This window comes from Pelodiscus sinensis, chromosome 3 (genome assembly GCF_049634645.1).
Source record: "Pelodiscus sinensis isolate JC-2024 chromosome 3, ASM4963464v1, whole genome shotgun sequence".
NCBI lineage: Eukaryota > Metazoa > Chordata > Testudines > Trionychidae > Pelodiscus > Pelodiscus sinensis.
In genome coordinates, this window is record NC_134713.1 from 198,881,238 (window position 1) to 198,894,259 (window position 13,022).

Consider the following 13,022-nt stretch of genomic DNA (forward strand, 5'->3'; position numbering starts at 1 on the left):
CTACTTGGCTGCCAAGAGTTCAAGAGAACTTTTACCGCTTGCAGGTCCCCCATGTATTCTGATTCTGCAGCCACAGAGTTGTGTTCCAGAATCTCTACTTCCATTTAAAACAAACGAGAATCACTTGGTCAGACAAAGCCACCCTCAGACAAACTCCCAGACAGTGAAGGACAGCACAGTCATACTGAAGGAGGAAAAAAAAAAAAAGCAAGAGCTTATGGAAGATGTTCCTCTACCATCCACAGCTTCCCCATATAGCTATTTGGGATACTGCTGTTGTGTGGAATCCATTATTAAATGCCCAAAAGGGCATTAATATAGAGCTGAAATTTTGCCTAGTGCTGCCTCATGTCCTTCTAGTACATTCCAGGTAAAAAGCCAAGGCTTCCGGATGTCCAAAGTGTGTAGACACCTCTCTTCTGCCATCTCGTGGGGCTTAGGAGAGAACGCAGGGAGGAATGTGTCCTGCTTCATAAGGAAGGAGGAAATGGTCTTTGGCAAGAAGGTCAGCTGGGGTTGCAGTTGGACCTTCTACTTGTAGAAGAGGAGACTCCGAAGTCAGCGCCCTGATCTCAGAGATACATCCTGCCCACATCTCTGCCACTAGAAACGCCATCTTCCATGACAAACAAGATCAGAATGTCGCCCTTTGCCATTAAGATTATTTTTAGTGTAAGATTTAAGAATATCTGAATTAGTCTTTTATAGTGGAGGGGTTTGTAATAATTACCTTTTAGTCTTAGAATGTTCTGTTGCCTCTACAAAATAAACTGTCATTCTTGTTTGTGTGAGGAAAAGATAGGCCTGAGGGCCACCCCTGCCTCCAGAGGGCCGAAAAAGGAGACAGAACTCAGGGGTGGCAAAGGACTATCAAAATGTGGCCATTGTGCCTGATGACTATTTAGGAGCAGACTGATGACCCTGAAGCTAAAGCAAGCACCCCCAAAGGGAACGATAAAAACCAACCAAAGCCAGAATGTGACAACACCCAGAGTCACCAAGAGGCTGATGCAGACTGACAATTAAACCAATCTTGAAATAACCACTTGCTACAAATAACTGATTACAACATGATACAACAAAACTCAGAGACCTGTACGAGAAGGAGCGCCTGCAATAGATGGATGTCTTGCCACGGAACATCAGTTTCCATCCTGCAAAGCCTCTGACCAAGAACGACAGACCCTGGCTCTTCCACTCAAGCCCACTCTAAGTGGCCAGTAGATTAGTCCAAGCTACATACTGGCACTTAGAACTGTGTTGGCAGGACTAGGGTGTATGCACGCATGTTGCTTTTTATGTTGTATCTCAATAATCATGGCATATTGTCCTATCCCCTAAAAAAAGATTCCATGTGCTTCTTATAAGCATAACAATTTTGCTCCTGTACGGGCAGGACCACTATGGCAGGTGCTGTGGAGCTTACCACATTACACAGTGTACCTGCTGGTTCCTTGAGCTCCTCAGCCTGCAACCCCATGCTAGAGGAGGCCCTTTTCAGGAGCTCCTGGTGCACCTCCACATCCCCCCCTGACGCCAGGCAGGGGGAGGGGTTCACAATGTCCTCCCCAGATGAGGCCAAGGATGCCAGTGCTGCGAGCTATGCCCTTTTCTTCTGTGGCACAGACTGGTGGCTCGCTGGAGCCCCTTGAGATGGGGCTGATTCTCTCTCAGGGACTTGCACCTGCTTGGGGAGACAAGCCCCTGAGATGGATGGCCTTTCTGAAGCTCCCCAAACTGAACAGGCAGTCTGAGAAGATTGTGTGAACCCCTGTGGGTTCCAGGGAAACCAGGGCACCCACCAATGCCCCAGAGGCTGCAGCATCATGGGTAGGGGCAGCAACACCAGTGTTGGGGCTTGTCCCAGCAGCAGGGAGCCCTGTTTGGGGCTGGCTTCCAATGCCTGGCAGCGAGAGCGATGGGCCTGCAAGGAGCTGTCCAAGCAGAGCGAGTCCTTGCCTTGGGCCCTCGGAGAGCGGCATGGGCTGGTGGACTAGCGACACGAATGCAGTGATCAATGCCTTGCAACGCTCACTCGGTGTCAGAACCTAGAACGGGAGCGGTACCCTGAATGGGTCCTACAGCTGAATGCCCTGAGACCAGGATGACCAATGGGACAGAGACTAGTGTATCCAGGACACTACTAACTAATATCTAGAAACTACTGGGAACGGTTTCAAAGGGGCAGCGTCGCATGGAGCCCGGGATCAGCTGTGCGGCGCTGCCCTTTTGAAATGCCTACACGGTATTTCAAAGCAGCAGCGCCGCACAGAGTCAGTGCAGTGCTGCCGCTTTGAAGTACCCCCTGGTCTCGCCCCCCTTTGCTGCCTCTATCTGATAGAGTCAGCAAGAGGGGAGGGGAAGGGGAAGCAACAGGAGTGATGTAACTTGTTTGTACCTATATATAAAATGGTGTCTTGGGGGGGACAGTCTTTGTCCAGCCAGGTTGCAGGGGGAGTACCCCACTGGTTGAACTTAGTCCATAGTTATGAGTACGGGCGCGTAGTGATTCGGTAGACTCTACTGACAACTGTGACTGCACTTGGCTTAATAATAAATCTGGCCGGGAACCCTTGATCCTTATCTGATTTGTGGTCTTTGGGGGCTCTCTCGGGGTCTGCGGTAGCAAACTAATTGTGTAAATCAACACAGTCCACATTAGTGAACACACATGCAAGCAGCCTTCTGGCTATCATTGGCGATGGAGCCGGAGACCTCTCCGGACACAACAGCAATAAATTCTGACCCGACTACAGCAGGTGTGCACAAAAAGAAATATTGTAAGCACGGGATTTGGATAACATGATTTTAGGGAAGCTCTATCTCTTAGGACCTATGCTTAACTAATCCTACGCAGACCGCTCATGAGGAACAGCAACATTTTGAGACAATCTGAGTAACCAAATAGATTCTGGAGCATGTAGAAAAAAGACATTTGTTAGACAACATGTGTCCTTTAAGTAGTTAAGAGGTACCAAACCTGCTGTAATTGAAGAAGTTTCATATAGGCATTTGAAATCTCAAACATCAGAAAGAGTCACACTGTACCTTAGCTTCCTGGTTTTGGCTGCCTGCATGTACTGCTCCTCAGAAGAATCTAGAACCATCATACCATCACTGCCGTGGACTGCATTTTCTGAATAAAAGTGCATAACAAAATTAGTCCCACAGCTGAAGTGCAGTTTGTGAACTATAAGCAGTTACAATAAAATCCAGTACAACTCAGCACAAACACTTGCTATGGATTGTGAACTATAAGCAATTACAATAAAATCCAGTACAACTCAGCACAAACACTTGCTATGGATTGCGAGACTAGTTAGCAAGAAATTCACTGGAGATTTTAGTAACTTCTGGGGCCAAAGTATTGGAATATATTACCGCAATCCATTTTTTCCCCCTCGACTTCAATGAGTTCTGAGCAAAAAGCCCCTCTGAAAGTCAAGTCATCCATTTCCATAATTATCGTTAGCTCTCCAGGATTGATGATTGAGGCCTACATGCACTAGAAGTCATTTTAAATGTTGCTGAGGACAGCATCAAGGCTCAGAATGCAGACTGCACACTGAATCAGGGACGCTTTTCAGATAGGCACAAAACCCATTTTGAACAGTATTCTGCTTCTGCTCCTGCAATAACAAGTATAAGCACAGGGGGAGTTAATAATTTTCTTCATTCCCAACATTAAAAAGTGAGAGGAACACTTCTGTATTATTTAGCCCAGAAAGTTAACTGCAAATGTTTTCTACCACTCAACACTGAGGTTAATATCCTTCCGGGAGGTGTTTTTAGACTTTTTCTACATGTATGTTGACCCCCAAATCACATCTAAAAGCAGATATTGAGGGAACAAAGAAGGGAAGTTAGCATCTGAACGGGCAGGTGGGGGGTAGAAACAGGATTCTTAGCTGCATTTCCAAAAGTATTTTGTTCAAATGTAAACGTGACTCCGAATTTATTGGCTTGCTAATGATTTTAGTAAATACAAGCGCTAAGATTTTTACCTTGAAGTTACTGACATGCTCTCACTTATTGTTTGTACAGAGTTCTCAACCCAAAGAACCTTAATTTCAATGTAAAGATAACAACAGAACAGAGTGGAGAGACATGTGGGGAAAGAACAACAGCAGCTTGTATTTCCTTTGGTATAGTTGTGTGTACAGTTAGCAGCTGTGTGTTGTTAAAGAGGCATACGATCAGTGGCAACAGGCTCAGCTCGCTGCCTTCCTACTCAAAGTCAGTTGCCAGTACTATAAGCACTCTGGTAAGAGCAGTTCTTAATAAGTGATTTGTGGTAGCTTTATCATAGAATCATAGAACATTAGACTGGAAGGGACCTCGAGAGGTCATCCAGTCCTGTCCCCTAACCTCACGGCAGGACCAAGCACCATCTAGATCCTCCCTGACAGGTGCCTGTCCAACCTGCTCTTAAATATCTCCAGTGATGGAGAATCCACAACCTCCCCGGGCAATTTATTCCAGTGTTTAACCACCCTGACAGGTAGGAAGTTTTTCCTAGTGTCCAACCTAAATCTCCCTTGCTGCAGTTTAAGCCCATTGTTTCTTGTCCTGTCCTCAGAGGCCAAGGAGAACAATTTTTCTCCCTCCTCCTTGCAACACCCTTTTAGATACTTGAAAGCTGCTATCATGTCCCCTCTGGGTCTTTTCCTTTCCAAACTAAACAAACCCAATTCTTTCACTCTTCCCTCACAGCTCATGTTCTCTAGAACGTAAGAATGGACATATTGGGTCAGACCAAAAGTCCATCTAGCCCAGTATCCTGTCTGCCGACAATGGCCAATACCAGATGCCCCAGAGGGAGGGATCACAACAGGGAATCCTCATGTGATCCCTCCCCTGTCACCCACCTCCAGACAAACACAGGCTAGGGACTCCATTCCTACCCATCCCATCTAATAGCCATTGATGGACCTAACCTCCATTAATCTATCTCACTCTTTTTTTAATCCTGTTAAAGTTCTAGTCTTCACATCCTCTGGCAAGGAGTTCCACAGGTTGACTGTGTGCTGAATGAAGAAAAACTTCCTTTTGTTTGTTTTAAACCTGCTGCCTATTCATTTCATTTCATGACCCCCCTAGTTTTTATATTATGGGAATAAATAAGTAACTTTCCCTTATTCACTTTTTCCAAACCAGTCATGATTTTATAGACTTCTTTCTTATCCCACCCTTAGTCTCCTCTTTTCTAAGCTGAAAAGTCCCAGTCTTTTATCTCTCTTCATATGGGACCCATTCCAAACCCCTAATCACTTTTGCTGCCCTTTTGTGAACCTTTTCCAATGCCAATATATATTTTTTGAGATGAGGCGACCACATCTGTACAGAGTATTCAAGATGTGGGCGTAACATGGTTTTATATAGAGGCAATAAGATATTTTCTGGTTGAAATTATTGATGTTTTTATATCATATGTTTATTTTTACAGGGGGAAGAAGAAGGCCAAAGACCTGGATGTGAATGTGAGGTAAATGGGCAAAAGCTGGAGAGAATTAGAAAAGGTGGCACAAGACAGAGAGGCTTGGAAAGAAATTGTTGGTGGGCTATCCTCCCATAGGAGCTAAGGGCAAAGAAGATATTTTCTGTCTTATTCTCTATCCCTTTGCTAATGACTTCTAACATTCTATTTGCTTTTTTGACTGCCACTGCACACTGAGTGGATGTTTTCAGAGAACTATCCACAATGACTCCAAGATCTTTCTCTTGAGTAGTTGTAGCTCAATTATCCACCATCGTATTGTATGTATAGTTGGGATTATTTTTTCCAATGTGCATTACTTTACATTTATCAACATTACATTTCATTTGCCATTTTGTTGCCCAATCACTTAGTTTGGGGAGATCTTTCTGAAGCTCTTCTGTCTGCTTTGGTCTTAACTATCTTGAGCAGTTTGGTATCATCTGCAAATTTTGCCACCTCATTGTTTACCTCTTTCTCCAGATCATTTATGAATAAGTTGAATAGAATTGGTCCTAGGACAGACCCTTGGAAGACCCCACTAGTTACCCCTCTCCACTCGGAAAACTTACCATTTATTCCTACCCTTTGTTTCCTGTCTTTTAACCAGTTATCAATCCACGAAAGGACCTTCCCTCTTATCCCATGACAACTTACTTTACTTAAGAGCAGTTGGCAAGGGATCTTGTCAAAGGCTTTCTGGAAATCTAAGTATACTATATCCACCAGATCCCTCTTGTCCACATGTTTGATGACACCCTCAAAGAACTCTAGCAGATTAGTAAGGCAGGATTCTCCTTTACAGAAACCATGTTGACTTTCCCCCAACAAATTATATTCTTCCACGTCTGACAATTTTATTCTTTACTATAGTTTCAACTAATTTGCCCAGTACAGGCAGTCCCCGGGTTACGTACAAGATAGGGACTGTAGGTTTGTTCTTAAGTTGAATCTGTATGTAAGTCGGAACTGGCATCCAGATTCAGCCGCTGCTGAAACTGACCAGCGGCTGACTACAGGAAGCCCGAGACAGAGTTGCTCTGCCCCAGGCTTCCTGGAATCAGCTGCTGATCAGTTTCAACAGGCTGAATCTGGACGCCAGTTCTTACATACAGATTCAGCTTAAGAACCTCAGGCGTCCCCAAGTCAGCTGCTGCTGCAACTGAACAGCGGCTGATTCCAGGAAGCCCGGGGCAGAGCAACTCTGCCTCGGGCTTCCTGTAGTCAGCGCTGGTCAGTTTCAGCAGCGGCTGACTTGGGGATACCTGGGGCAGAGCAGCTGGGTTGCTGCTGGGTTGCTCCAGTAGCACTGCTCCTCGGCGCTACTGGACCAACCCAGCAGCACCCAAGCTGCTCTGCCCTAGGCATCCTGATTCAGCCGCTGCTGAAACTGACCAGCAGTGGCTGAATCAGGACACCTGGGGCAGAGCAGCTGGGATGCTGCCAGGTTGGTCCAGTAGCGCCCAGAGCGGCGCTACGGGACCAACCGGCAGAGCCCCAGCTGCTCTACCACAGGCATCCGGAGAAAAGCCTGGTCTGGGGGGGGGGGGGGGGGAGGGGGGGGAGGAGGGCGCACTAGCTGCGCCCCCCCCCCCCCCCCCCCCAGCAGACCAGAGAGACGCAGGCAGCGGACCGAGACGCACCGCGGTCCCGCCGCCCGGGTCCTCCGCGGCTTTGCTCCGTATCTCCCTGGTCTGCTGGAGACCAGCAGACCAGGGAGACGGGGAGCAAAGCTGCGGAGGACGCCGGCAGCGGGACAGCTGCGGCTCGTCTGGGCTGTCCCACTGCCCGCATGCTCCACGGCTTTGCTCTGCGTCTCCCTGGTCTGCTGGGGGGCTCCCCCCCCCAGCAGACCAGGGAGATGCGGAGCAGCTTTTCTTGCCCCAGAGGACATGGGCGGCGGGACCGCAACGCATCTGGGCGTCCCGCCGCTCCCATCCCCCCAGCAGACCAGGGATGAGAAAAACCCCGTTCGTAACTGCGGATCTGACTGCCTGTACTGATGTTAGACTTACCGGTCTGTAATTGCCAGGATCACCTCTAGAGCCCTTTTTAAATATTGGCATCACATTAGCTATCTTTCAATCATTAGGTATGGAAGCCAAATTTAAAGAATAGGTTACAAACTAGTTAATAGTTCTGCAATTTCCTATTTGAGTTCTTTCAGAACTCTTGGGTGAATGCCATCTGGTCCCGGTGACTTGTTACTGTTAAGTTTATCAATTTGTTCCAAAACTTCCTCTAATGACACTGCAATCTGGGACAATTCCTCAGGTTTGTCACCTAAAAGGAATGGTTCAGGAATCTCCCCAATATGTTCAGCTGTAAAGACTGAAACAAATAATTCATTTAGCTTCTCCACTATGACCTTATCATCTTTGAGTGCTCCTTTAGCTTCTTGATCGTCCAAGGGCCCCACAGGTTGTTTAGCTGGCTTCTTGCTTCTGATGTACTTAAAAAACATTTTACTGTTACTTTTTGGCTGTGTCTACACTGGCAGGAATTTCCGGAAATGCTTAAAACGGAATACTATTCCGTTTTCAGTTTTTCCGGAAAAGGAGCATCTACATTGGCAGGCTGCTTTTCCTGTACAAAATCAGCCGCTATTCCAGAAAAACTATTCTGCTCCTGCTCGGGCATAAGTCCTTATTCCAGAACACTGTTCCGGAAAAGCCATTTTCGCGATCGGGGCTTTTTTCCAGAAAAGACTACTGGGCTGTCTTTACTGGCCCTTTTCCGGAACAGTGTTCTGGAATAAGGACTTATGCCCAAGCAGGAGCAGAATAGTTTTTCTGGAATAGCGGCTGATTTTGTACAGTAGAGCATCGTTGCTTTTCCGGAAATTCAAGGGCCAGTGTAGACAGCTCGCAGCTTATTCCGGAAAAGCGGTTGATTTTCTGGAATAAGTGGCCCAGTGTAGACACAGCCTTTGAGTTTTTGGTTAGCTGTTCTTCAAACTCCTTTTTGGCTTTCTTATTATATTTTTACACTGTTTATGGTCCTTTCTATTTGACTTCCATTTTATAAAAGATATCTTTGTGTCTGTCACTGCTTCTTTTATCTGGTTAAGCCAAGCCACAGTGGCACTTTTTTAGTTCTCTTACTGTGTTTTTTAATTTGGAGTATACATTTAAGTTGGGCCTCTATTATGGTGTCTAGACCTTTAATTATTTTTGTTGCTCTTCGCTGGACCTTCTCCAAATCTTTCTTGAAATGTGGTGCCCAGAATTGGACACAATATTCCAATTGAGGCCTAAACAGTGCAGAGTAGAGCGGAAGAATGACTTCTCGTGTCTTGCTCACAACACTCCTGTTAATGCACCCCAAAATCATAACTGCTTTTTTTTTTTTTTTGCACAGCAGTATCAGACTGTTGACTCCTATTTAGCTTGTGGTCCATTCTGACCCCTAGATCCCTTGCTGCAGTACTCCTTCCTAGATACTTACTTCCCATTCTATATGGGTATGTCTAAACTACATTCCTCTGAAAGAGGGATTTAAATTAGGCAAATCAAAAGTGCAAATGAAGCGGGGATTTAAATATCCCACATTTCATTTGCACAATTGTGTCACAGCGGTCTTTCGAAAAAGGGTATTTTGAAAGTGAAACCGCAGTCTAGATGCGGTTCTTTCGGGAAAAAAAAAACTTTTTCGAAAGATCCCATACTCATTTTTTTAGAAGTACGGGATCTTTCAAAAAAGGGTTTTTTTCCCCAAAAGAACCGTGTCTAGACTGCAGTTTCATTTTCGAAATACTCTTTTTCGAAAGACCGCTGTGACGCGATTATGCAAATGAAACATGGGATATTTAAATCCCTGCTTCACTTGCACTTTCCATTTGCCTAATTTACATCCCTCTTTTGACAGAGGGATGTAGTTTAGACATACCCTGTGTGAAACTGATTGTTCCTTTCTAAGTGGAGTACTTTGCATTTGTCCTGATTAAACTTCTTCCTATTTACCCCAGACTAGATCATTTTGAATTATGACCCTATCCTCCAAAGCACTTGCAATCCCTCCCAGCTTGGTATCATCTGCAAGCTTAATAAGCGTACTCTCTATACCATCATCTAAATTGTTGATGAAGTTATTGAACAGAACTGGTCCCAAAACAGACCCCTGTGGAATCCCACTTGTTACGCCCTTCCAGCATGACTGTGAACCACTAAACAATTACTCTCTGAGAATGGTGATCCAGACAGTTATGCACCCACCTTATAGTAGCCCCATCTAAGTTGTATTTGACTAGTTTATTGATAAGAAGATCATGCGAGACCGTATCAAATGCCTTACTAAAGACTAGGTATATCAAGTCCACCGCTTATCCCTTATCCACAAGACTTGTTATCCTATTAAAGAAAGCTATCGGATTGGTTTGACATGATTTGTTCTTTACAAATCCATGCTGGCTGTTATCTATCACCTTATTTTCTTCCAGATGTTTGCAGATGAATTCCTTAATTATCTGCTCCATTATCTTCCCTGGCACAGAAGTTAAACCGACTGGTCTGTAGTTTCCTAGGTTGTTCCTATTTTACTTTTTATAGATGGGCCCTAGATTTGCCCTTTTCCAGCCTTCTGGAATCTCTCCTGACTTCCATGACTTTTCAAAGATGATAGCTAAAGGCTCAGATACCTCTTCTATCAGCTCTTTGAGTATTCTAGGATGCATTTCATCAGGCCCGAGACTTGAAGACATCTCACTTTTCTAGGTAATTTTTGAGTTGGTCTTTTTAAAATTTTATCTTCTAAACCTACCCCATTTCCCCTAGCATTCACTATGTTCTGCATCCCTTCATCATCAAACTGCTTGGTGAAGACAGAAACAAAGAAGTTGTTGTTATGGTTTGAGAGAGGGCATTTCACACAAGAGAAAAGTATGGAAGCAACCATAAAGTTATTCATAGTAGAAACAAAGAAGCAAGCCACTTAAGATTTGACTCCTATTTATGAGAGTTTTCAGAAAACAAAAATTTAAGAGGTTTTTAAGAGCTGCTCAGCTGGAAATCCTTGAAGAATGGGAAACAGCTACCTTCTCTCTCCCACCAAATTACAACTCTCTAAGGAACTGTGGTGCTAGATAGGCTCATGCTCCCTGTTACTCTTGTCCCTGAAATTCCTTAGCACCCACATACATTAGTGTTGTGGGCCATGAGCGCTGAGTAGCTGCAGAGATAGGAGAAGTGGGGCTGGCATAGGAGTGGAGTAAAGCAGAGATGAATCAGATGCCCTGCTCTCAAATACACATCATTTACCTTTCTCCTCTGTGGCTTGCCATGAACGCGCCGGCAGGTAGTTAAATGGGGTTGAAGCAAGGTGTGTAGCACGGGCAAAATCTCTTGTGCTGTTGGGACTGGGCGCCAATGTTTTATTATTACAGTGCCGAGCCCACACTGTGTAGTCATCCATCATGAGCTCTGCTGCCCGAGTTCCTTCCTACGCAGAAGAATTAAGCAGTGTTCATCAGGGAGCTAACAGTAAATCTGGGATAACTGCAGTTCATGCCTGACCTCATGGTACTTTTCTAGCCAATGGTGATCAATACCCTCAATGGGTATGTCTAGACTGTATCCCTCTGTCGGCAGAGGGATGCAGATTAGGCAGGTCGACATTGCAAATGAGGCAGGGATTTAAATATCCTGTGCCTAATTTGCATAAAAATGGCCACCACGTTTTTGCCGACTCAGCACTTTGTTGGCAAAAAGCAGCAATCTAGTGGGGATCTGTCGAAAAAGAAAGCCTTTTTCAACAGATCCCTTATGTCTGAAAAGAAAGGCTTTCTTTCTCGACAGATCCCCCTGTAGACTGCTGCTTTTTGCCGACAAAGTGCCGAGTCAGCAAAAACACGGTGGCCATTTTATGCAAATTAGGCACAGGATATTTGAATCTCTGCCTCATTTGCAATGTCGACCTGCCTAATCTGCACCCCTCTGCCGACAGCGGGATGCAGTCTAGACATACTCAATATGTTGACACAAATGAGAGAACCAATGTATTCTGGTCCAATCTCCTCCAGACAGAATTAGTCTCCCCTTTTCTAGCAAAGCTTAACCTATAAGCCCAGCCCAGAGGCTAAGGAGCAGGACCAGCAAGGCATTGCAGTCACTCAGACCACTCTAGTCACTGGAGTGCTGAAGCAACCTCTTCCGCCTCCCCACTCACACAACTACTCATTACGTTCACATGCAAACGCATGCTCCGCTCCCAAGCGCCCAGGGAGCAAAGCTCAGTTCTGCCAGGAACAAACTTGTCTCCTCTGATGAATTGTGTTGGTCTTGGGGACAGCTGGGGAAGACGGAAGGGGAAACGAAGAAGAAAAGAGAGGAGCAGAGAAGAGCTGCCAAGAATGCCTGAAGATCACCAGCCCTCTCCCCAGAAGCTCAGGGCGGATCTGCGCAGTGAGCTGCTACTGATGCGGCCAAGGCAGCAGACTGGTGAAACGTATGAGACCGTTGTCTGTGCACCAAGAATTCTGACCAATAAGCTCCTGTGCGATGGGTCAGGTAGGCAGATTCGCCCAGCACTGGCCATCAGATCTCTGGCATATCTAGTCCAGTATTCTGAGAGCAGCCAGCCCACAAGGAAGACAGAAATATGAAGACTCACAATATGAAGATAGGAAGATACAAAAGAGCTTGTTCTAGACATTAAGCTGCCCGTGTGGGTGAGGAAGAAACCCACCAGTGAACACCTTACACTCAGAAGCATGAAGTTTAGTTTCTTTGGTTATCATAGCACATGGAGCCACGCCTCCTTTGGAATCCCACTAAACACTCTCTCCCCTTTTTAATCCAAGAATGTTTACATTTCCTCATTCTCTCAAGCAGGGTTTCCATGCCTCTGGGTCACTTCTGCAGGCAGTTTTTCAGGCCAGGAAAACACCTTCAAAGTCAAAGTAGGTCTTCAATGACTAACGTAAATCAGGAGGGCTTCTGCCAGGCGACAGTGGACATTGACCAGCTTGGGGGATCCTTTGGCCTCCAATTCCCATTTCCAGCCATATGTTTAGACCTGGCAATACTTGAGCCATGGGTTACCACGGCTTCCCATTTCTAAAAACGTATCAGTAGAAGGAAGTTGTGTTTATGCGATGGGGAAGTCACACTATTCAGAGACATAGCCAAGGCATTCAAGGTTTTGCAAATGTCCAGTGATTTGCCTCTGACATTTCTAGGACACAAAACTTAATATGCCAGGAATTCTTTGTGCAGATACAAATTAGCAATTTTACAATGCTGGAACAGAAATGCAAATCACTACAGGTTAGCACTGAAGGGAACCACTTCAAGGTCCTCCAATTCCACAATACCTTACTAGGCTAAGCTTTGCTAAAGAGAAGCACACACTTACTTTTGATCGCTCATCACGCCTGAACAAGGGCTGTTCTCCAAAGGCTCTGACCTGAGCAAGCTTGGTTTTTTGCTCTGGAAACCTAAGAGAAACTGCTGTTTAGAAGTTGTTTTAGCAGAACAAGCTACACAAAAGTTAAGAGGCCAGGGCTGAAACTTGGTCAGCAAAAGTTATAGCTTCAGAATGTAAGCTGCTC

The 13,022-nt window shown here is 45.5% G+C and overlaps 1 protein-coding gene across 1 annotated transcript in view; it reads right to left on the bottom strand.

Annotated features, from left to right (window-relative positions):
- Positions 1 to 13,022, bottom strand: part of BUB1 (BUB1 mitotic checkpoint serine/threonine kinase) — a 59,538-nt gene that overhangs the window by 10,893 nt on the left and 35,623 nt on the right. Inside the window, exons 15-17 of the mRNA XM_075925870.1 lie at positions 12,827 to 12,908; positions 10,732 to 10,912; positions 3,049 to 3,136 (exon numbers count right to left, since the gene is read on the bottom strand). Coding sequence (XP_075781985.1) covers positions 3,049 to 3,136; positions 10,732 to 10,912; positions 12,827 to 12,908 — 351 coding nt within the window. The remainder of the gene's footprint in view (positions 1 to 3,048; positions 3,137 to 10,731; positions 10,913 to 12,826; positions 12,909 to 13,022) is intronic.